The 25,412-nt window shown below is 36.5% G+C and overlaps 1 protein-coding gene across 5 annotated transcripts in view; it reads left to right on the forward strand.

The window, feature by feature from the left end:
- EXOC2 (exocyst complex component 2) overlaps nucleotides 1-25,412 on the forward strand; it is a 191,481-nt gene that overhangs the window by 62,240 nt on the left and 103,829 nt on the right. For all 5 annotated transcript variants that reach the window (XM_066268535.1, XM_066268537.1, XM_066268538.1 and 2 more), the window contains 5 exons: nucleotides 7,645-7,725; nucleotides 18,988-19,133; nucleotides 19,268-19,349; nucleotides 20,084-20,186; nucleotides 24,059-24,177. In XM_066268535.1, coding sequence (XP_066124632.1) covers nucleotides 7,645-7,725; nucleotides 18,988-19,133; nucleotides 19,268-19,349; nucleotides 20,084-20,186; nucleotides 24,059-24,177 — 531 coding nt within the window. The remainder of the gene's footprint in view (nucleotides 1-7,644; nucleotides 7,726-18,987; nucleotides 19,134-19,267; nucleotides 19,350-20,083; nucleotides 20,187-24,058; nucleotides 24,178-25,412) is intronic.

Consider the following 25,412-nt stretch of genomic DNA (forward strand, 5'->3'; position numbering starts at 1 on the left):
GTTTTTTTGTGCATTAACTTAATGTATTCTCATTTATTACCTTTGCCCTACAAGTATATTGGTAACTTAAAAGTTTAACAGAAATAGTTGTGACCGACTACTAATAATATTGCAACTGACTACCCCATATAGAAAATTATTTTAATAGTAAATTTGAAAACATTAGACACATATATCTAGCTTTTTTTGATGTAAATGAAATGCATATTACAGAAAATATTAAATAGATGAATAATAAGCAAGAACTGTTCTATTGTAGAGATAATCACATTAATATTTTGATATATTTCCTTTTTTTTCTTTAGCTTATATAAGTACATATTACAAATACATAGTTATATAGTTGTATATGCTAGAAAGCTTTATTCTTTAAATTGCTCCTCTGGATATTTATTTTAATATACTATATAGCATTTGATTTATTAGCTCTTTAGAAATTTTTTTGACTATAGTCTTAAGTGAAATTGTTCTATAATTTTTTATTTTTACAGAGACAGAGAGAGGGATAGATAGGGACAGACAAACAGGAACGGAGAGAGATGAGAAGCATCAATCATTAGTATTTCGTTGCAACATCTTAGTTGTTCATTGATTGCTCTCTCATATGTGCCTTGACTGTGGGGCTACAGCAGACTGAGTAACCCCTTGCTTGAGGCACCGACCTTGGGTCCCAGCTGGTGAGCTTTGCTCAAACCAGATGAGCCTGCACTGAAGCTGGCGACCTTGGGGTCTCACACCTGAGTCCTCCACATCCCAGTCTGATGCTCTATCAACTGTGCCACCGCCTGGTCAGACTATAATTTTTTTAAATGCTACTTATTGTTCAGGTTTTGGTGTTAATGTTATATAGAATCATGAATCTCTTATGTGTATGTGTATGTACTTTGAAATGGGTTATGTTGATTAGGAATTTTATGTTGGAAATTTTAAAGAGCTTATATATTGAAAGAGCTAATAAACTGCTCAGGTAATTTATTTTACCTTATTCTTTTTAAATGAGAGGCAGGGAAGTAGAGACAGACTCCCGCATGTGCCCTGACCAGGATCCACCCAGCAAGCCCTCTATCGGGTGATGCTCTGCCCATCTAGGGCTGCTGCTTCATTACTCGACAACCGAGTGTCTGAGGTGAGGCCATGGAGCCATCCTTAGTGCCCGGGCCAACTTACTCCAACTGAGCCATGGGTGCAGGAGGGGAAAAGAGAGAGAGAGAGAGAGAGAGAGAGAGAGATAGAGGAAGAGGGAAAGAGAAAGGAGGAGTGGGAGAGGTAGAGAAGCAGATGGTCGCTTCCCCTGTGTGCCCTGACCAGGAATCAAACCCAGGACTTCCACACGCCAGGCTGACGCTCTACCAGTGCGCAAACCGGCCAGGGCCTATTATATTTTTTATGGTAAGTTTCAAACATGCTAAAAGTAGAGAGGATACTGCAGTCATCCCCATATACCTATCAGTTAGATTTTACAGATATTTATATTTTTCCATACTTGCTTCATTGGTGTGTCTGAGGTTGGGTGGTTGGTTTGTGTTTTCCTGACCTCAGGCAGCATGACATTTCTGTCCTATGTACTTTATTATGAGCCTTCCTCCCCTAATAAGGACATTTGCCTACATAACTACAATAACCATTATCATAGCAAACCAAAGTTTCAATAATTCTTTAATATCATCTCTCAGTACATATTCAGATTTCCTCAATTACCCTTCAACTTTTTTTTTTTTTAATAGTAGTGGTTTGGCTAAATCAAGATCCAAATACGGTCCAGGTATTTAATGTGGTTTTCTGTTTTTATTTTTAAGTTTCTTAAGCATTTCTTAACTAAAACAATCCCCTTGCCCTTGTTACCTTGTCCTTCCTCCACCCCCCAACCCCCATGCTAATGACTTATTAAAGAAACAAGGCTGTTTGTCCTGTAGGATATCCCATGCTCTGGATTTGACTGATTGCTTTCTTATGGTGTCATTTAATGTCATTTAACTTATTTTACTCTCCATTATATTGTTTGGACTTATCTAATGGGACATTAGTAAGATTCAGTTTCAACATATTTGGCAACATGTGGTAGTGTGTGCTTTGTGCTTCGTATTTTATCATTATCATTAGTGTCTGCTTGTTCTTCCTGTAGGACAGACATTATGATGGCTTAGTGGGTTTAAGTGGCGTGGGCCCTGGCAGTTAGATAGATAGATACATTTACTTTTGAAATTTCTACTTTCTGTGTTCTGTTTATTTTCATTTGAGTTCCCCGAAATTCTCTCTCTCATTAAGATTTTCATGATTTTTAGCATTATGTTATAATTTTTAAACTATCTAAAATTTATGTTCTAGGCCTTTCTTATTAGCAACTCAGATTATTTTTGTTCTTCGTTTTTTACATTGATTCTTCAGTGATGCCATTTTTGTGTTTTCAGAATGTGAAATTTTAATTTTCCTTTTTGATTTAGTAGTTTATACTAGACTTGTTTTTTTTTTAAGTTAGTTTTAGTCTTATAATATTATGAAAGCAAATGTACTCCTTAATATATGTCAATTTTCTGTTATTGTGCCGAAGGTAAAAATGGGGTGTGAAGCATGTTCTTCTCAGGGCATACTTTTTAATTTATTATTAATACCTAATTAATTATATTATTTAAATCTAGGTTATTTAAAATAAACGTGTCAGACAAATCTCCCTCTTTAATTTTGATTCTGTCAGTTTTTCTTTGTGTGAAAAACATATTTACTCTAACTGGTTGCTTGGATTATTTTGATACCAATATTGAATTATAATATGATGATAACTGCAAAATTAGGGGCAATTCCCATGACCACCAGCAGGTTTGCTGATTTCCTAGAAGGACTCATAGGACTCAGTGAAAGTTATTGTACTCAAAGCTGTGGTTTACATTGAAAAGATACAGATTAAAGTCAACCAAGGAACAAAACTCATGGAGCAGGTTGTCCAGGAAAGTTCCATGGGTGGAGTGTCTAGCTGTCTTTTCAAAATGGAGTCATGAACAGCACTCTTTTTCCTGGTAATGGTGTGAGACAGTGTGCCTGGAATATTGCCAAGCAAGGAATCCTTGCTGTCCCGAGTTTTTATTGGGGCTCTGTTCCATAGACCTATTCAGCTGCCCCCATGGCTGGCATCTCCAGTTGCCCTGCAGGCTGAGCTGATACTGCGTGACCCAAAGCTCTCACCATAAATCACATTGTTAGATTACTTGGTATGACACTGTTTGATATCCTCTGTGTTATTCTGTTTGATTGAGTGGAGTATTTAATACACAGTTAAAGGATTTTTTTAAAAAGTATTTTTTAATTTGAATTGAGAGAGAGAGAGAGGAGAGAAGAGAGAATGGGGGAGGGAGAGAGAAATACATCGATTTGTTGTCCCACTTATTTATGCATTCATTGGTTGGTTCTTATGCGTGCCCTGACCTGGGATTGAGGATGCAACCCTGGTGTGTTGGGACGATGCTCTAACCAACTGAGCTACCTGACCAGAGCCATTATGACTTTTTTTTTTAGTCCATTCTAATCAGGTATACAATAGTAGCTGTTACCCTGTGGTATGGTCTTTATTTATCTTACAGTTTTTATGCTGTAGGCAGGTTTTTTTCTTGTGGGTACCTGGGTATTTTAATTAGAAGTTGACAAAAAGTGTGTGTGGCATAACTGATCTGCCCATGTTAATCTCAGTGTGTTTGTTACAGTTTTCTTTACTGTATCCTACAAGACTATTATTGCTGGCATTGCACTTCACTTTTCTCCTCCGGTCCCTTGAGTCTTGATGAATGTTGGTTGCTTACCAGCTACTGCTCCCAGGAGTCCCCCCCAGTAATGTTTATGGAGCTCATAACATTAAAGGCCTTCTTTACTTCCTCAGTGCCTTCTGACTGTCAGCTTTGTTTTGGTGACCATGTCCGTGACTGCCCCTTAAACAAATACAGTCACTTGTTTTTTTAGTGGCAAGTCCAGCATTATCACTGCTTCTTTTGAGGACAACTGTGGGCCAAACAAAACTGTATGAATTATTTCCTTTTAAGATATACTAAAGGATGCCAGAATAAGGAGGCCAGAGCAGAGTAACTAAACTCATGTTGCTCAGTACATGATTGATCCTCCTTTCTTGTTACTTTTATTGCTGCTATTCCTGGTGATGTGAGCCATATTGATTTTTTGGCAAATTCTGTTGTTAGTATCTTTTAATGTATGAAGATAATCTAGGCAGATATGGTTATGTAAAACCCAGTTATCTAAGTGAGAACCCTATGTACTTATTATTCTTCAATGTAGTAGTTATAATTATATTATTATTTTTTCCAATATAACTAAGGATGGAAAGGATTCACAGGTTACCTAAACAATTTAAATATAATTCGTATATGTTTAGTCACTCATAAAATTTAGTAGAATAAGTAGAAACTAAATGTTTGAAAAGCTCTTTATAAATTTAAATTAATCCATCTAACCCTAACCCTTCCTCATCTTTTCTGTTAGTATTATACTCAGACATTGTCACATAGGCCAATTTAGGCCCCAGCTTGTCTTTGTACAGGCCCAGGAGCTAAAATAAACATGACTATGTTTTCCAAGGGTTGTTTTTTTTAAAAAGAAAAAAATGGGTGGAGAAGAAGAATATTTCATAGAGGTATTATGTGGCCCACAAAGCCTGTAACGTTTCCTTTATGGTTCTTCACAGAAGTAGTTTGTCAGTCTCTGACCTAATGTGCATATTCTCATTTCACACAGGTTAGTGATAACACAGTGGTTAGAGCAGGGGTCCCCAAACGTTTTACACAGGGTGCCAATTCACTGTCCCTCAGACCACTGGAGGGCCGGACTATAAAAAAACAAACAAACTATGAACAAATCTCTATGCACACTGCACATGTCTTATTTTAAAGTAAAAAAAGAAAACGGGAACAAATACAATATTTAAAATAAATAACAAGTAAATTTAAGTCAACAAACTGACCAGTATTTCAATGGGAACTATGGGCCTGCTTTTGGCTAATGAGATGGTCAATGTGCTCCTCTCACTGACCGGCAATGAAAGAAGTGCGGCGGGGGCCAGATAAATGGCCTCAAGGGGCCGCATGCAGCCTGCGGGCCGTAGTTTGGGGACCCCTGGGTTAGAGCATACACATCACAGTGTGCCTGACACTGAATCCTTATGGACATTGCCCATACACACATGCCATTTAATAATGGCATTATATAAATGCACGGAACAAATATTTTGATATTTTTAATTGAAATTTGCATATTTGAGATCTATATTTTACTAGAGTTAAAAAATCATATAATTTCAGTGAATCAGTAGGCAGGATTTTTCTTTGAATAGTACTTGTATATACATACTTTTTTTGTTTCCTAAACATAAATACCTGATCTCCAACTTCTTTAAGTTTCAGTAGATTATAAACAATAACAAACAAACCTGTGATCATGTACTGAGTTGCTTATTGAGTTACACCATTTAAAAAATGTTTTCAGAGAAAATAGAAGGTCGAATGAACCAGACATTAGGTTATATGTATAGTTTAATTTTCTGGAAAACAGGATTGCTTTTTATCAGATCCTGTGTGTCTTAGTCCTCATGCTCAGCTGACAGTTTGACAGTGGCTTGCCATGGTGGAGAGGGTGACAGAAAGCTTCTCCGTCAGCAGAAACAGGCTGTGAACTGAGCTGGGGGCTGCCAGGCTCACCCTGTGTTGACCTGCTGATCAGTGATTGGTTTTGGTAGCAGCCAAAATGTGGCTCTATGATTTCCTTTAATGCTAATTTAATTTAGGAAGTAACATTTGAAGCAGGCTACAATAAGATGTACTGTCTTATTGCCATGGGTAAACCACATGTAGTGCCTGCTCAGTAAAATGCAATGAGTGTGGAGTGCTTTTCTGCAACCAGGACTGCCAGAAAGTCACAGCAACATTTAAATAAATAGTGTAAGCAGATTTGTTTGTATTGAACATGGAAATCTTTCTAGTTTTGCTGTTAATATTTGGGCATTTTTATCACTTTTTCTTAAAGATAGGGAAGTTTGCTTTCATTTAACTTCTGTGTAAATTTAGGCTTTGATATTTGCAAACACTTTATTATTACCACATAATCCAAATTTGAAACATTAAAGAAATAACTTTTCTTTTTCATTCCTGAATCAACCATGACAAGAAAAAATACAGTGGCTGATTTTTTTTCTCAAATGTATTTTCAGTGAATGTGTTTCTTCAACAGAGAAGCAGGCTATTTTAGAATTTTAAACAAAATTTGAGGTTGCTTTACAAAAATAAATATAAAAAAGGACAAGATCAAGATTAGAAACTAATTAAAAGAAGCAGAGAAACAGATGTTATCATACATTGAGAGTATTTTTATACTGCATTTGAACACTGAATCTGACCCAGAATTTCCCAGCTGAAGAGTCAAGGGAAACAAATTGTAATTTATTAAAGAAATACATGTTTTACTTAGACGGATTTTCTTTCCCCAGAAATCTTCTATTCATGACTTGTGGGGTTGAGGCAGAGTCTATAGCTCCTTTTAGGAAAGAGTTTGATGCTCTGAGTGTCAGAGAATAGACAACATAGTAGTGGTGTTTGCGTAAGTAAAGTTTGCCTGTAAAGCCTGTGGAGCTACACAATGTGCATTTGAGTTTTGCTAGAGCAAATTATATATGTGAAAGAATAAAATTCTGGATGTTTTAGTAGCTATTATTTTTGAAAGAATTGCTTTTAATTGCATCCGAATGCCATTCCCAGCTGACATAATGAGTATCATTTTCATTTTACAGGTGTGAAAACAGGCTTAAACAGTTGACAGTGCTTACTCATGCAGTGTGGGCAGTGTGGGCGGTGCAGGCAATGTGGGCAGTGTGCGCAATGTGGGCGGTGCAGGCAATGTGGGCGGTGCGGGCGGTGCAGGCAACGTGGGTGGTGTGGGCGGTGTGGGCAATGTGGGCAGTGTAGGGCAGGCATCCCCAGGTTCTCAGATCAGACTACTTTATTTCAAATTTGGGGATTTCCTTGGTCAACTTATTTAATTTCACTGAGCCATGGTTTTGCCATCTGTAAAATAGAAATAATATTAAATATGCATCATTGACATCTTATAAGAACAATACACGTTAGAAAGTTATCGTAGTACGTAGCTTATGTTCATGGCTCAATTAATGTTTGGCTTGCTAGTTTTATCATTTTTATTATGTCACAGTTTTGAATTTGAAATTTTTTTTTTTTTTTTTGAGAGAGAAAGAAGTATCAACTCATTGCTCAACTTGGTGCCTTGACCAGGAATGGAACTAGCAACCTTGGGATCACATTGGTGACCCCATGCTCAAGCTGGCAACCCCAGGCTTAAGCTGGCAACCTCAGGATTGATTGAGCTGGCAACCTTGGCATTCTGGGTGTATGATGTATTCACTGAGAGCCGCCACTGGTCAGGCTGTAGTGTACTATTTTAATAATGAGAAACTATCAATGATTTAGACTGATGTCTTCTGGTTACTTTGCTGACTTGATACGAGTTTTTGCACGTTTGTGTTTCTTTCCAGCAGTGAAAATAATATGACCATTTTGAAAAGCTGTTTAAAGATGTCATTTTGATGTAATATATTCCCACTTATTTAAATAGCCTAAATTCTAACTAAACATTTTGTTCTAGCCATCCATCAAAAACTAGAAACGGATGGAACAGAAAAAGTAGAAGGATCCATGACGCAAAAACTGGAGAATGTTCTGAACAGTAAGTTTTGTTCTATTACTCAAAACTATTTATGGACTTTATAACAAGCCTTAATACAGTTCTTGGATCTGGTTTCACAGAACAAGGCAATAAGTTGCATTTTAGTATTTCTTTCTAAATAGTAGTGATTTAATGAACATAAAAGAGAATAAAAACATTGAAATGAATGCCCTTCTTTTGTTTTTTTTTGCATTTTATTTAGGAGAAATCATAATTTGAAAACAAGCCAGTATACTTCATATTGAGTAAAATATGCCGTCAGAAAAGAGACTGGTATATAAAGAGCATCGTCAAAGACAGAAAAGCGCCCTGGCCGGTTGGCTCAGCAGTAGAGCGTCGGCCTAGTGTGTGGAGGACCCGGGTTCGATTCCCGGCCAGGGCACACAGGAGAAGCGCCCATTTGCTTCTCCACCCCTCCGCCGCGCTTTCCTCTCTGTCTCTCTCTTCCCCTCCCGCAGCCAAGGCTCCATTGGAGCAAAGATGGCCCAGGCGCTGGGGATGGCTCTGTGGCCTCTGCCTCAGGCGCTAGAGTGGCTCTGGTTGCAACATGGCGACGCCCAGGATGGGCAGAGCATCGCCCCCTGGTGGGCAGAGCATCGCCCTATGGTGGGCGTGCCAGGTGGATCCCGGTTGGGCGCATGCGGGAGTCTGTCTGACTGTCTCTCCCTGTTTCCAGCTTCAGAAAAATGAAAAAATAAAATAAAAATAATAATAAAAAAAAAAGACAGAAAAGCACTAAGGAAGTAGCCGGGGTTTTTATTGACCAGAAACCTATAAAAGCATCTTCAGATATCTACCAATGTTCATACAAATAGTATCAGCTACTAGAATAACAGGTGCTTAGGTGTTATTTATTTATACCTGACTTTCTTCCAAAGTGAATTTAAGGCAGCTGCAAATTTTTTTTTTCTTTTTTCTTTTTTTGTATTTTTCTGAAGCTGGATACGGGGAGAGACAGTCAGACAGACTCCTGCATGCGCCCGACCGGGATCCACCCACATGCCCACCAGGGGCAACGCTCTGCCCACCAGGGGGCGATGCTCTGCCCCTCCGGGGCGTCGCTCTGCTGCGACCAGAGCCACTCTAGCGCCTGAGGCAGAGGCCAAGGAGCCATCCCCAGTGCCCGGGCCATGTTTGCTCCAATGGAGCCTTGGCTGCGGGAGGGGAAGAGAGAGACAGAGAGGAAGGAGGGAGGGTGTGGAGAAGCAAATGGGCGCTTCTCCTATGTTCCCTGGCTGGAAATCGAACCCGGGTCCCCCACACGCCAGGCCGACGCTCTACCGCTGAGCCAACCGGCCAGGGCCAAGGTAGCTGCAAATTTAATAGTGTTTCTAACTCTGAGACATTTTGTAAAAACTGTAGGCCAAGAGAAACTGAAAATATGCAAAATTTTGGGATCCTGTCTACCTCCCCTTACATATGTTTCTGACATACTAGCTTCCAGGTACTTAAAATATTGATTTGAAAGAAACTCATCAGGCCTGACCTGTGGTGGCGCAGTGGGATAAAGCGTCGACCTGGAACACTGAGGTTGCCGGTTCGAAACCCTGGGCTTGCCTGGTCAAGGCACATATGGGAGTTGATGCTTCCTGCTCCTCCCCTTTCTCTCTCTCTCTCTCTTTCTCCCCTCTCTCTAAAAAAAAAAAAAAAAAAAATCAATAAATAAAAGAAACTCATCAGATCAATCAGTTCCACTTATAGTATTAGTGACTTAGACTTAAAAGTAAATTATCCTCTTTCAGGCATTAGTAAACATTTGACAAGGATCAGTAATGACCAAAGGAATCTCCTTGTTTTTTAAAAATAAGTATAGCATATGGTTACAAAATTTAAGTAGCATCACATTAGATCTTTAATGATTCTATGAATGCAGGACTGTGATACGAGGTTAGTTTTTGCATTTCTAGCTTAATTTATTTTCACGATTAGAGTTACTGAGCTTTTTTGTAAGGTTCTGTTCATAAATCTGGGCATCTCTGATAAGCCACTATGATCTAGAAGGAAGCTTTAGTTTGGAATAGGCTTTCCTTGGTAGTAGAATTTGAGTGCTTTAGATTTCATCCTAAATTTATGAGTTTTAACAGCACCTAAATATTTTTTTTCTCTAGTTGTTGTTACTGTTATATGGCCTTGAGATTTTGCCGTATTTCTTATGAGAATCATGTCACCACTGGTTGAAATGAATATATTCTGAATTAATTTAACCCAGATAAACATTTACTAAAGCTAGTCTTTGTTAGCATAGTCAGACAGTATATTAAGGTCTTGGAAGGATATTTTCTACTCAGGGATGTTGTTTGCACTATTGAAATTGTCATTAAACCATATCTGTAAAAAATAGTAAGGTTATTTCATTAACTTTTGGAAGGTTATTTCTAGGACAAATAAGTATCAAGTAAGTATATCATTGTTATCAGTAAAAGAAAATAGATGCTTGATAAGGATTTGAAAAAATTAAGGTCTCTTTCAAGTGTTAGATTTATTATAATGTGTTAACATAATTTTTTTCTTTTAAGGAGTAGTTTAGGAAATCCTCCCTTGAGCATGTGGAATAAAATTTGTAAGGGAAGTCATTTTACTTCTATGCTTTTATATCCACAAACCTTTTCTAGAAATGTGTCATACTAACTTTCTACTGAAGTTTGCTCTTTTTCAATAAAGTTGTTGTTAATGTAAATGCTCATTTCTTTGTTGGACTCTCTTTTAAGACTTTCTGGCCTAAATTTTTTCTTAAAATATATTCCTTTATAGCAACCCTGTTTTTCTAGAAACATTTTTATAAAGTCAATGTTGATGTTTACTCTCTATGATAAGGTTTTGATAATTCACTTGGACCAGCATTTATTTAAGACCGGTTGTGTAGAAGTCCCTGCTCAGGCCAATGTAGGGTGCACAGCTGGAAGAGGTGTGGCTTTAGCCTTGAAACATGTCCTCTGCCCAGACAAGGTGTAGTTACTCAGACTTCAGAAGCTGTGTAACCGGGGAATCAGAAAAAAAAATTATAGAAGTAGTGTGGAAAATTTAATTTATTTTATTCTAGAAAAGAATTGATGAGAATGAATGTACTTAGTTTGATTAGATTATTGCTTTAATTTTGTATAAAATTTTATTTTAATTTATGTTCATTTTTGAGTTATTTTAAATGAATGTTTTTATAATTTGGGCAACCTTTGTCACCATAAATTAAATTTTAATGGATAGTATTAACTATAAGAAACTTAGCTTGACCGGGTGGTGGTGCAGTGGATAGAGCATCAGACTGGGATGCGGAAGACTCAGGTTCGAGACCCCGAGGTTGCCAGCTTCAGTGAGGGCTCATCTGGTTTGAGCTAAAGCTCACCAGCTTGAGCCCAAGGTTGCTGGCTCGAGCAAGGGGTTACTCGGTCTGCTGAAGGCCCGCGGTCAAGACACTTTCTATGAAAAGGCAATCAGTGAACAATTAAGGGGTTGCAATGCGCAATGAGAAACTAATGATTGATGCTTCTCATCTCTCCATTCCTGTCTGTCTGTCCCTGTCTATCCCTCTCTCTGACTCTCTCTCTGTTTCTGTTAAAAAAAAAAGAAAAAGAAAGAAACAGTCCACGTTATTCAGAATTTATCAGTACTAAAGCCTTTCATTGAAATTCTTTTGTTTTCACTGACTTATTTCTTGGATTTGCCTTTTAACTTAATAATTTCTTCTTGATATCAAGCCAGTGATGAAGTAGTGACTATTCTATCAAATCTATATGACTATTTTCTACCCTATTCCAAGAGTACAGAATAGCACTGTCCAATACAACTTCTGAAATGGTAGAAATGCAGCTGTTGAGCACTTAAAATGTAGCTAGTATTGAATTTTTAATTTTTATTTAACTTTACTTAATTTGAATTGAAATAGACCCATGTGGCTAGTGAGCTACCTTATTAGACAATGCAGATATAGACAGTGTAGTTTAAGTATGCAGCTGTGGTAGTAATAGCTAAAACATTTGCTGTGTTTACCAAGGGTCATAAACATTCTATATGTAGTTAATCTTCACAGTCACTTTATAAAGTTTGTACTATTATCTCCCTTTTATTGAAGAAACAACTGAGGCCTGGAAAGATCAAAACGAGTTACCTAATGGCATATAAGTAGTAAGTGGTAGAATTGGGATTTATGTCTAGAAACCTGGCTCCAAGTTTGTACTTTAAATAACAGACATACCTTGGTTGCATGTTTTTTTGTGTTTTTTTTTTTTTCTTAAGCTGGAAACGGGGAGAGACAGTCCGACAGACTCCTGCATGCGCCCGACCGGGATCCACCCGGCACACCCACCAGGGGCTACGCTTTGCCCACCAGGGGGCGATGCTCTGCCCCTCTGGGGCGTCGCTCTGCCGCGACCAGAGCCACTCTAGCGCCTGGGGCAGAGGCCAAGGAGCCATCCCCAGCGCCGGGGCCATCTTTGCTCCAATGGAGCCTTGGCTGCGGGAGAGGAAGAGAGAGACAGAGAGGAAGGAGGGGGGGGTGGAGAAGCAAATGGGCGCTTCTCCTATGTTCCCTGGCCGGAAATCGAACCCGGGTCCCCCGCACGCCAGGCCGATGCTCTACCGCTGAGCTAACTGGCCAGGGCCGGTTGCATGGTTTTGATGTGCATGAGTTTCAGTTACCACAGTTCTGTTAAATATACCTGATCCCCAATAACAGAGTTCAGATTTTAGTTACCACAATATATTTGTTATAATTGCGTCAAGTATAAACTCAGGTGCTAGCTCTTCAGTCCATAGATCACTCTGTAAATAATAGATGTGCAAGTGATCAGTGACCAGCTGTCTCTTCTGAGTCTATCTGTGACTGGTCACTGCACATATGTTACCTATCATTTCATGCACAGACAGCAAAGTGGGTAGTTGTATGGCCCCCTTGTCTCCCAGAGATAAACTCACATAATATTTTATAGAAATGGATAGATAATTAAAAGAGGGGATTGGCCCACAAAGGTGAAAATGCATCAAGAAACAAAAAGTGATAACTGTTAAGCAAAGTTCAAATCTAACATAACTGGCGTTACAGAATAAGAAGCTGACAGTGGGGACTGGGCGCTGCTACTGTTCGAGAGACTCAAGCTGTGCAGCCAGAGGAACTCAGTGATGGCAAATTTATTAATGGAAATGAGAAAAGTGTGAAGAAAAAGATGAAGATGTTTTATAGGAAGCAATACCTAAAGGAACACTTAGAGATAATCCATGTCACTGAAAGTACAAACTTGGAAAGGGTATGATAATTTGTCAAATATAAAAAAAGGAGTTTGCTAACGTAAATTTTATGATGAAAAACAAGGTTAGCTGTCTTGATAATTTTAAAAAAAAGAAATAGACCACTTTAGTTTTTAACTTTAAATTATAGTGTATTTTATGCTTTAAATTATAGTGTATTAAACAAAATAGTTTTACAGCTTTTTAATATTCATTTATAACCAATGGTTTTTAATATTTCAATGAAATTTTTTAAACTCACAAAACTGTCATCATTTTTTGTTTGATTATTAAGATTATTTCTCAGTATCAATTTGCACTGTCATTTATGTGGTCCTGTACAGCAAGCAAAACTTTTATACTAGAGTTAAGAATTGAGTTCAAGTTCTATACATGTGCAGGGCTAGTAGGCAGATAACAGGTCTGAAAACAAGCAGAAATATGTGTTTATGGTCACATTATACTAGAGCAAAGAGCATACTGTACTGGACACGTCTCTAAGTAGAAAGCCTACAGAGCTGATTCAGAGGCTGATTTTTAGTTTTTGCTCTGTAAATACTTATTGAGCACATGTTTGTTCTGTCCCAGGGAGATGGAGGTAAAACTTACGCTCTACTTTTCAGACTGTATAGTTTAATGGAAAATATAGGCAAATAAGCAGGTGATTAAATTGTGGTGTGATAATCCTCTTCAGGTGGTAATACTCGGGTACATTTGGAGCCTTCACAAGAAGGACCTAATTGAAAAGCAGAGCAGAGAGAATGTCAGGGAGGGTTGCGTGAATTTTCAAAGAGGTCTAGGAGGTAGCCATGCAAGAAGACATAGGTGGTAGGCAGCTAAGTGGTTACAGGTTGTCCCAGGAAGGACCAGCAGCATAAGGATGGAGGCACCAACTTCAGATACATGCCTATAAGTGAGATAGCTGGGTCATAAAGCAGTTCCATTTTTAATTTTTTTAGGAAATACCATACTGTTTTCCACTGTGGGTGCACAAGACCAGCGGTGCAGGAGGGTTCCCTTTTCTCCGCACCCTCACCAGCACTTACTGTGTGTCGATTTGTTAGTGAGTACCATTCTGACAGATGTAAGGTCGTATCTTATTGTGGTTTTAATTTGCATTTCTCTGGGGTTAATGACATTGAGCATTTTATCATATACCTATTGGCCAGCTGTATGTCCTCTTTGGAGAAGTGTCTATTCAGGTCCTTTGCCCGTTTTTTAATTGGATTGTTTACCTTCCTGGTATTGAGTTTTATAAGTTTTTTTTTAAAATAAATTTTGGTCATTAAACCCTTATCAGACATATCAGCAAATATGTTCTGCCATTGAGTGAACGGTCTTTTTATTTTGTCAATGATGTCTTTTGCTGTGCAAAAGCTTTTTAATTTGATATAATCTTGTTTGTTTTATTTCCCTTGCCCCAGGAGATATATCGGCACCAATATTGCCTCAAAAGATGTGTGAGATGACTGCCTAGCTTTCTTCTAGGATTTTTATGGTTTCATGACTTACATTTAAGTCTTTTATTCATTTTGAGTTTATTTTTGTTAATGGTATAAGTTGGTGTTCTAATTTCATTTTTTTCATGTACCTCTCCAATTTTTCCAACACCATTTATGAAAGAGACTGTCTTAACTCCATTGTGTATACACTTGCCTCCTTTTTAAATATTAATTGATGATAAAGGTGTGAGTTTATGTCTGGGTTCTCTTTTCTGTTCCATTGATCTATATGTCTGTTCTTATGCCAGTACCATGCTGTTTTGATTACAGTGGCTTGTAGTATAGCTTGATATCAGGAAGTGTGATACCTCCCACTTTATTCTTCATGTTCAAGATTGCTGAGGCTGTTTTTGGTTCCATAGAAATTCTTGGAATATTAGTTTTAGGTCTGTGAAGTATGCCAATGTTATATTTTGATAGCAATAGCTTTGAATCTATAAATTACTTTGGGTAGTATGGACATTTTAATGGTGTTAAGTCTTCCTATCCATAAACATGGTATATTCTTCCACTTTTTTGTATCTTCCTCAATTTTTTTTTCAACATCTTATAATTTTCTTAGTATATAGGCTTTTACCTCCTTGGTTAAACTAGGTATTTTTAAAATTATTTTTATTTATTTATTCATTTTAGAGGAGAGAGAGAGAGAGAGAGAGAGAAAGAAAGAAAAGAAAGAAAAGAAAAGAAAGAAAGAAAAAAGAAAAGAAAAGAAAAGAAAAGAAAAGAAAAAAGAAAGAAGGGGGGAGGGGCAGGCAGCATCAACTCCCATATGTGCTTTGACCGGGCAAGACCAAGGTTTTGAACCGCCAACCTCAGCGTTCCAGGTCGGTGCTTGATCCACTGCGCCACCACAGGTCAGGCCTGCTAGGTATTTTATTTGTTTTGTTGCAGTGGTAAATGGGATTGTTTCCCTAATTTCTCTTTCTAGCAGTTCATTACTGGTGTATAAAAATGCCACTGACTTCTGAATATTTTATTTCCTGCCACTTTCCCAAATTCATTTGTTAAGTCTAGTTTTTTGGCGGAGACTTTAGAGTTTCCTATATACAGTATCATGTTGTCAGTAAATAATGACAGTTTTGCTGCTTTTTCCAATTTGGATGCCTTTTATTTCTTTTTCATTTCTGGTCATGGTGGCTGGGGCTTCCAGTTAATAGAAGTGGTAAAAGGGGACACCTCTGTCTTGTTCCTGATCTTGAGGATTGCATTTAATTTTTGCCATTGAGTATGATGTTGGCTGTCAGTTTGTCATAGATGGCCTTTATTATGTTGAGGTATTTTCCATGTATTCCGACTTTGTTGAGAGGTTTGTTCATAAATGGGTGTTGGATTTTTTTTTTCTTTTGTATTTTTCCAAAGTGAGAAGCAGTGGGGAGGCAGAAAGATATACTCCGCATGTGCCCGACCAGGATCCACCCGGCATGCCCACCAGGTGGCAATGTTCGGCCCCTTCTGGGGCGTTGCTCTGCTGCTGCCAGCTGGAGCCATTCTAGCACCTGAGGTGGAGGCCATGGAGCTGTCCTCAGCGCCCAGCCCACTTTGCTCCAGTGGAGCCTTGGCTGCCTGAGGGGAAGAGAGAGATAGAGAGAAGGGAGAGGGGGAATGGTGGAGAAGCAGATGGGCGCTTCTCCTGTGTGCCCTGGCCTGGAATCAAACCCGGGACTTCCACACGCCAGGCCCACGCTCTACCACTGAGCCAACTGTCCAGGGCGGGTGTTAGATTTTAACAAATGCTTTCTTTGACTCTATTGTTATGATAGTTATTTTATCTTTTTTTGTTATCTTTTATTTTTTTGACAGAGAGAGAGAGGGTCAAACAGGAAGGAAGAGAGATGAGAAGCATCAGTTCTTTGCTGCGGTATCTTAGTTGTTTGTTGATTGCTTATTCATTGATTGCTTTCTCATATGTGCCTTCACTGGGGGGCTACAGCAGAGCGAGTGACCCCTTGCTCAAGCTAGTGACCTTGAACTCAAGTCAGTGACCTTGGGCTTCAAGCCAGCGACCTTTTGGGCTCAAGCCAGCTACCATGGGGTCATGTCTATGATCTCATGCTCAAGCCAGTGACCCCCTGCTCAAGCCTGAGAGCCCACACTCAAGCTGGCAACCTCAAGGTTTCCAACCTGGGTCCTCTGCATCCCAGTCTGATGCTCTTTCCACTGTGCAACCGCCTGATCAGGCTCTTTTTTGTTTATGTGCTAAATCCCATTTATTGGCTTGTGAATATTGTACTAGACTTGCCTCCCCAGAATAAATCCCACTTGATCATGGTGTATAATCTTTTTAATGTATTGCTGAATCTGGTTTGCTAATATTTTATTGAGAATTTCAGCATCTCTGTTCATCAGGGGTACTGACCTATATTTTTCTTTCTTTGTAGTGTCTTTACCTGGTTTTAGAATTAGGATAATGCATGCCTTGTAAAATAAGATTGGAAATCTTCCCTCCTCTTAAATTTTTTTGAATAGCTGAAGTTTGGTGTTGTTTTTTTGTTTTTTTTTTTTTTTTTTTTTTAATATTTGGTAAAATTTGCCTCTGAAGCCATCCAGTCCAGGACTTTTTTTTGGCTGGGAATTTTTTTGATACCTTTTTTTATGGTGGTAACATTGATTAATAGTATTATATAAATTCCAAGTGTACAACTTTAAAATACAATATTGTGTGCTTCCCATCCAGTTTCATTTTCTTGTTAGTGGCCCTAGAGAATAAAGACATAAAATGCATTTTGTGAGATGCTGGTAATTTTTATATGTTTACACTAATCTTGGTTTCACTGCTATGTTTTATTCCTGGATATAATTATCCAGTCATCAAAGAGTTAGGAACTTCCAAAATTTTATTACGAGTGCAGTAAAATTCAAAACAGAGTAATAATTTGTGGACAGAAATTATCTATAAATTAAGATTACAGTTTTATAATTTATAATTTTTTGCATAAATTAAAATTCTCCATATATACATACATTTCTTTATAAATAAATCATAATTTTATATTTTATAATTTCCTCTGTAAATTCAGCAAATTTATTCTGTAAAATGTTTTCTTTTTATTTAATTATAAGTAGATTTTTTACCTGTACTTGTTTTCATACTTTTTAGAGGAGTTAAAATTGTTAGTTGGTATTTTTTTATTATCTTTAAAATAAGATGAGAAAAATCTAATTTTGAACTCTTGTACGCTTTATTCTAAATTCCTTCATTATATATTTAAAAAGTGTTTAAGAATTTAGTACCCATAATTCACACATAAGTAATTAACCTTTTAAAAATACTTATTTTCTTTCATGTATCTATTCATTTATGAAGCCTCATTTAATGAGGTTTATATTTTTATATTGTAAACAAATAATTTTTTTGAAGAAAAAAGTTTTAACCCTATCTTTCAAATACTCTTTTAAGCATCATTACATGGTTTGGTGTCAAGAAGAGAGCATGTTTTCTCATCTTGTAACAGAAATTTAGTATTCAACATTAAGTAGAATGTAATGAAAACAGCTGTTTTGAAAAAACAAAGTTTTTATATTAGGCTTTTAAAATTTCGACAGAATTTAAACAATATTTAGATAAAACAGTTATGTTACAAAGATGACTTTTAACATAATCAGGCCACCCACAGTGTGGAGTAGAGAATACAGCATGTGAACCACCCAGTGAGACTGAGGTAATTTTTTCATCTTTGCTTAAAGTATAGTCAGTAGACCAGATAATGTAGAAACTTTTTATGGGCAGTGATCAAACAGCCAAAAACAGTTTATTCTTTTTCTCCCCTTTCCTTGTGGCTATTTAAAAATAATTTCTAAATTGAAAAAGTTTAACTATTTTTGAATACTATAAATTTCACTTTAGATAAAGCCACTCTTTCATTATAATGATTCATATAGTTTAAGGTCTTCTGAGTTTAAAATGTGTATATAAAATGTCCAGTTTGTGTATAATATTATAAACATTAGCTGATTAAGAACTAATCATTAATGATATGTTAGAGTTTGTCAGTTTAATGCTTATGTAATTTTTTTGTGCCAGCTACACAAAGAGATAATTTCACCAAGAAACGGGGTTAGTTCTAAAATATTTCTATTGAACAACTTTCCTAAAAAATATTTTCTTTGTTTTGTGTATAACCACATATGTAGATACTGAATCCAGATAATTTCGTGTACATGTGTATGCATATGTGTATACATGTGTGTTTTAACCTATTGTCTGAAATAATGAAGTAACTTAAGTGCCCATAGTTGCTATAAAATTTAGAAGAAGGACTAAAATAAATGCAGATTCACATTAGAGAATTTATGTGGCCTGGTAAATACGCTTATTTTCGATTGGATATCATTCTTAATATAAGAAAAAACTTAGCAGGCAAAATGAAATTGTATTTTAACAACCGTGAAAGATATCCCTTATAGCTAACTTTTGAAAAAGTCTATTAGTTTTAGTGTGAGGCCACAGTAGCAATCTACTAGTTTGTTTCTTTTGTCCAGTTATACATTTTCTGAATAAAGTTGATTTTTATCTAATTTAGGTGTTGTGTTTTTTTTTAAATAGGAGCAAGTAATACTGCGGACACATTATTTCAAGAAGTATTAGGTCGAAAGGACAAGGCAGATTCTACTAGAAACGCTCTCAATGTGCTCCAGCGATTTAAGTTTCTTTTCAACCTTCCTCTAAATATTGAAAGGAATATTCAAAAGGTAGAGCACATGTTTATGCACCTGTGGTTCTAGATGTCATAAATTTTAAAGCATTAAGATATTCTTTATCTTCATTATAGTTTACTGACAGTCTCCAAAATGTTTATTTATTTATCTATTTTTTTATTTTAAAGGGTGATTATGATGTGGTTATTAATGATTATGAAAAGGCCAAGTCACTCTTTGGGAAAACGGAAGTGCAAGTTTTCAAGAAATGTAAGATTTGTTTATTGCCTTTAGATCTTTTTTCTTTTTACAGGAACAATGTGGGAAAGAATGTTAAATGCATTTTAGTTTTTGTTTACATGGTGCTCTTTTTCACATGTAAAACATTTACCTCAAAAATAATAAACTATGGCTTTTCTTACTGAGATATAGTGAAAATGAACAACCACACTGTAGGATAATCTTAGACATTCTTTGTCACTTATTAACCATGATGTTATTAAAAATTATTTTTATTGGAAAGAATTGATTATAGATAATTTATAGAGATGGAAACCTACATTTTAATCTTCCCTCTTCAGAAAGATTGATATATTTACGAATTCTAACCCGACATTAACAACTTTTGAAGTGATCTCTAATGCCAGGTACAGAAAGTAAAACAATAACAAAAGCCTAAAATGCTTTATGGTAATGCCTTATGAACTAGGAGAAATACCAGAAGGCTTTATTTAGTTTGTAAGTCCCCACTCCATAAGGTCTCAGAAAACTTAATTTTATCTTGATTGTAGTTAATTTACTGTTTAGTGAAATAAACAGACATTTGCATATACCCCTGTAACCTGCACCCCAGGTAGAATGTTTTCATCTCTCCAGAAAGCTCCCATGAGCCTCTTCTCAGCTAGCCACTCAAACCCTCAAGCCAACCACTGTTTTGCTTTCCATATTTTCATTTTACATTCCCATTCTGTAAATCTCATATATGTGTTCTTTTTAAAAAATAGATTATGCTGAAGTAGAAATGCGGATCGAAGCTTTAAAAGAATTACTTCTGGAGAAATTGCTTGAGACACCATCAACTTTACATGACCAGAAACGTTATATAAGGTAAACCTTCTACAGGAATTTTCACAATTCACGTATGTCTGTATTGTACCAGATACTTCATCTAATTCTTAAAGCTGACTTGGAGGAAATAAGGAGATTGATGAAATAATGAAAGAGAAAACACTTAGGAGTACCTAGTGTGGAACACTGGAATTCTTGTATAGTAATAAATTTGTAAGTACTTACTCTTTAAGGGTAAGAAAATCCTGCCTGTTTGAGGAAAGAAGTAGCCTCATTGCTTAGTCCCCTCTTCCTGCTGCTCAGTGAGGGCATACCAAACGTAGCTGGATGGTGTAGGTGCTGCACCCTGTGGGCACCCATAGGCTATGAGGCAGGAGCTCCCTCTATGGTTTAGAGCATGTCATTGTCACAAAGTGTGTGGGAAGTTCTTCATGCTGAAGGGTGGGTCATGACTCAACAGGAGAGAAAAGTCTGAAAGGTTCTAGTCTTTTAAAGAAAATGGGAAACTTTTTTAAAAAACAGCAGTAATATTGAAAGTGATGGACAGCAACAAGGTGTGGCGAGAGGCCTGAGAAAGAAGCATAGTATCATAATGGGAGCTAGCTGTTCACTGGCTGACTTGAGTTTTCCTTTTCAGTTTATTCATCTATGAAATGGACATACTTAAATAATCTACATCTCAGGGTAGTTGCATAGATAAGAATAAATTTAAGAATTTAACATAGCACCAGACACATAAGTAATCAATAAATTGCACATATACATAGTGTTATATATAGAGAGAATTTATATTAGGATTTGGACACAAAATAAATTTAAACTTTTATATCAGTGACTTAAAAATATTTACTTTCTGATGTCATATTTTGTATGTGACCTTTGTTCTCAGAATAAGCTATTATTTTCATACTTAATACCCTCTTTAATTATTGAAGTTTATTAAATATTCAGTAGTTATAAAATTAAAATAGACTACATATATGTATACATTTGGCTGTTGTTACTGTGTCACCATTAAAAATAATTTCTAGATATGGAAGGAGGGTTTGGTCTGAAAGCTACTGCTTTGTTTGCACTTGTGAGAGGACAGAGGTCCACAGTAAGACCTGTGTTCCTAGTGATAAAGGAGCATAGTAGGAGCATGAGCCATTGTCATTGTCAGCATATCTGTGTTGTCCCCCAGGAAGGGGGAGGAGGCTTTTATGGTGGAGTAGAAAACACTAAAATTGATGCCCCACCCCTCATCTGCAGTGCACCAGGCACCATGCTAGATGTGCTGTTTATCATTTTTAGTCCTCCTCTCACAGATGCAGAGACATCTATATTATATCCATTATAGTGGTGTGGAGACGGAACCTGATTTAGTATCTGCTCAGTGCACACAGCTAGTGGTAGGACTCCTGTTTGTCTGCTTTCAGAGCCCATCTTTGCTTTTCTCTAAGCTATCTTCATAAGAAAAAAAGAATGTACAATACTTTGGGGATTTTTCTGGCTTGTAGAAATAAACTACATGTTAGTTATCCAAGTGTTTTTTGTTTTGTTTTGTTTTTACATATAAAGAAAGTTTCAGGAATGTTACTCATCTTGTCCAGGGTATATACAGTTGGTCAGTGCTTTGTCTAGGTTCTGCTAATTATGCATTATATTTATTTTACATTTGGTATTTATTCTATTAAATTTGCTGATAGTAAAAGTAGTGTTAAACCTCATTGAGTGTTTGATGTCTTTATATAGGGAATTACTATTATGTAGATAGCTAATGTGTAGTTCTTATGACTGCTTAACCTACTGGATAGCATTTAAAATATGACTAGCGTTTAAAAAGATTCTTTTAAGTGACCTATTTAAGTGCTTTTTTCCTGTTATTTTAAGGGGAAAAGAACAAGAATGTCAATAACAATGTCCAGTAGTTCATTTATTTTTTTAATTATTATTTTATTTAGATACTTTGAGAAGACATTTAGCAATTCTATTACTCTTTTAAAATTGAATTTTTAGTTATTATAAATAGGAAAAATGTCACAACCAGGTCAGATTTCTTTTGCATTTTGGGATCTATGTGATCTGTGAGTACCACATGGGGATAGAGACTGCTTTGCCATTAACAAAATACATCTGTATTATACATAATTGAAGTTATGCATGGTGTGAGTGCAAATCAGATTACTACTATGTTATCCTTTGTTTTCTATTTTATCTAACTAAAAACTTTCTGATTATTTTTACTGTCCTTAATCTGCCTTGATCTTTGTTTCTTTAGCAAGAAGCAAAGTTTCATATACTTTTTCCCATGTCAGTGTGATCCTATCCCTGGTAATTGTTAAAAATGATATCTGAATATGGCTTAAAACTTTACTTCTCAAATATTAAACCTATGCTTATTATTATTAACATTTTAACTTTTTCCTCTAAAAAAGTCTTAAAAAGTGTTCTTTAATATACAACTTTAAAAGAAATGGCAATAATATGTATCATACTCTAAACAAATATTTTTGAAATGAAACTTCTTACTTTTTAGCTACATACTAAAAGAAATTTACTAGATTAAGTCATTTAACCAAGGAAAAGCCTAGCACAGGTTTTATTTTTAAATTGAAACACTAAAATTTCTAAGAGAATATGTTTATCTTTCTTTATAAAACTTTTAATGTATTGTAATACCCATTAATAAGACAATAGAAAGAGGATTATTATTACATTTTGTGGTCCTGGCTGAGTGACTCAGTAGGTAGAGCATCTTCCTGGCACATGGGTTTGATTCCCAGTCAGGACATGCATGAGAAGGTCATGGGTTTGATTCCCAGTCAGGACATGCATGAGAAGGTCATGGGTTTGATTCCCAGTCAGGACATGCACTAGAAGCAATCAGTAAGGGCACAACTAAGTGGAACAACAAGCTGATGCCTCTCTCTCTCTCTCTCTCTTTTTCCCCTCTTCTCTCTCTCACTCTTTCTCTTTCAAATCAATGGGAAAACTAAAAAAAAATATTTTTGCAGAGACCTTAGTCACCATACTAAAGAGACTTACAATATTAAAAGTTACTAAAAAAAAGTGCTTATCAATTTCTTTTGCTTGAGAAAGAATTCTTGTAATGGGTCATTGGTGTTCTTATTCGGTAGTTTAAAAATTATAAGGAAGCAGTTTTCCTAAAAGGGTATTCTGCCAAATATTTTAAATGATATTTGGCAGAAATTTTTCAACTGTAATCTGTTTCAGTTGTGTATCTGGGTTTTGATATTTTATGTACAAAGACTTTAAATATTTGAAGAACTAAAACTATGAAAAATGCATATCTATGCTATATTTCTGGAGAAATATTTTTTCAGTCATGGATTAGGATTCAGACTTAGAGGTAAATGCTTGTTGTAACCAGATCTCCTCATGTAATAAAGTGGCTGTAAGTTTCAGTTGACAGTAAACTTTAGATTATATAGAAGACAGTGTTACTCTGCCATCTAGTGGCCACATTTCAGACCAGAAAGGAATATATTAAACAACTGAAATTGAAAAAATATTCACCAGGTGCTCTGCTGGCTCCCAGCTGTGTTTTATATAATGACAGAACTAAGTAGAAACATTCTGTGCACTAAATGTAAATCCGTGTAAAGGTAAGTTCTCACTAAGTATATTGGATCATAAGTTGGCTTTCTCTCCTTAGATGTCTTTTTATATCAAGTCCTAGTTTTATAAAATATAGCTTTATTGTTGTTTGTTACCTTAATGAAATTTGAATATATTTCATTTAGAACTAATATTATTAGAGACTAATACTAACAACTGCTTTGCTAATTGATAAAATTTTAGTTTGTTTTTTTTTTAAAGAAAAGTGAATGAATTTGAAATATACTAGCTTTCCTTATTTATGGCTGCAGAGAAAATTTGCTTGGTCAGCCTTGGCTTTGCTTTTTCAGGTACCTGTCTGACCTTCATGCACCGGGTGACCCTGCTTGGCAGTGTATTGGAGCTCAGCATGGATGGATCCTTCAGCTCATGCACAGCTGCAAAGAGGGCTCCATACAGGATCTGAAAGGCAAGGCTCTTCCCTTCTGGTGCACTGTGCCACTTCATATTGTCACTTTAACACATTTTGGAAACACTTAATGATCAAAGGAATTATTAGTTACTTTTCTAGATATCCATATCTGTGGTGTCCCCCTCCCCGGATGGCATCATATCTGAGGAATAGAACAGAAAACTATAAATGTACCTATTATTATGGTCGATCAGCAGTGTTGACAAAAATTTAGTTTAAGGATCAGTTGCTTAACTTCATGAAATTTGAATATATTTAATTTACGACTAAATATTAGAGACTAATATTGACAACTGCCTTACTAATTGATACACTTTTAGGTTTTTTTATAAAAAGGGATGATTTTGAGCCTGATGCAGTAGATAGAGCATTGACCTGGGATGCTAAGGGCTCTGGTTTTAAACCCCAAGGTCTCTGTCTAGAGTGTGGGCTTGCAAGCTTGAGTGTAGGATCATGAGTTGCTGGCTTGAGCACGGCGTCACTGGCTCAGCTTGAGTCCTCCATTTCTCCCCAGTCAAGGCACATATGAGAAGCAATCAATTAAAATAAAATAAAAAAACTAGTGATGCAACTTCAAGTGGATGCTTCTCATCTCTCTCCTCCCCCCTACCTGTCTCTCTCTCAAGAAAAAATAAGTGCATGAATTTGAAATATGTTAGCTTTCCTTATTTATGACTGTGTAGAGAAAGCCTGCGTGGTCAACTGTGGCAACATGATGTTGGAAATGATATTAGTCCTTTATGTATGCTAGTAGCCTACCTGTTATTTTTTAAAATATATGTTTAGCCCTGCTATGTTCCAGGTACAGATAGATAGTGGTGAATAAAACAGACATGGACCCTGCCATGTGGAATTAAACAATAAATAACCAAATATAAAAGTGTGTCAAGTGATATAAAGGAAAATAATGGTATTATGAGGGAGAAGAACTGAGGAGAATGCTTTAGTTGGTTGGTTTGGGAAGGTGTTGTGGAGAATCTCCATGTTAACTAATACTAGAAAGATGTGAAGAAATCTGCCGGCTCATTCCAGCCTGAAAAAAGGATAAGTTTTTGCAAAGACCCTGAGGAAAGTTTGAAGGAAGAAGTCACAGCTGAATTCACAAACACCCAATTTCCTGAATGCCATGTGCCAGCCACTGTTGAGTACTACGGATACAGTGGCTAGTACAGCAGATAAGAGCCTGGCTCATATGAGGCTTCCAAAGTAGCAGAAGAGAAGAACAGGGAAAG

The sequence above is a fragment of the Saccopteryx bilineata genome, chromosome 3, assembly GCF_036850765.1.
Source record: "Saccopteryx bilineata isolate mSacBil1 chromosome 3, mSacBil1_pri_phased_curated, whole genome shotgun sequence".
NCBI classification, from domain to species: domain Eukaryota; kingdom Metazoa; phylum Chordata; class Mammalia; order Chiroptera; family Emballonuridae; genus Saccopteryx; species Saccopteryx bilineata.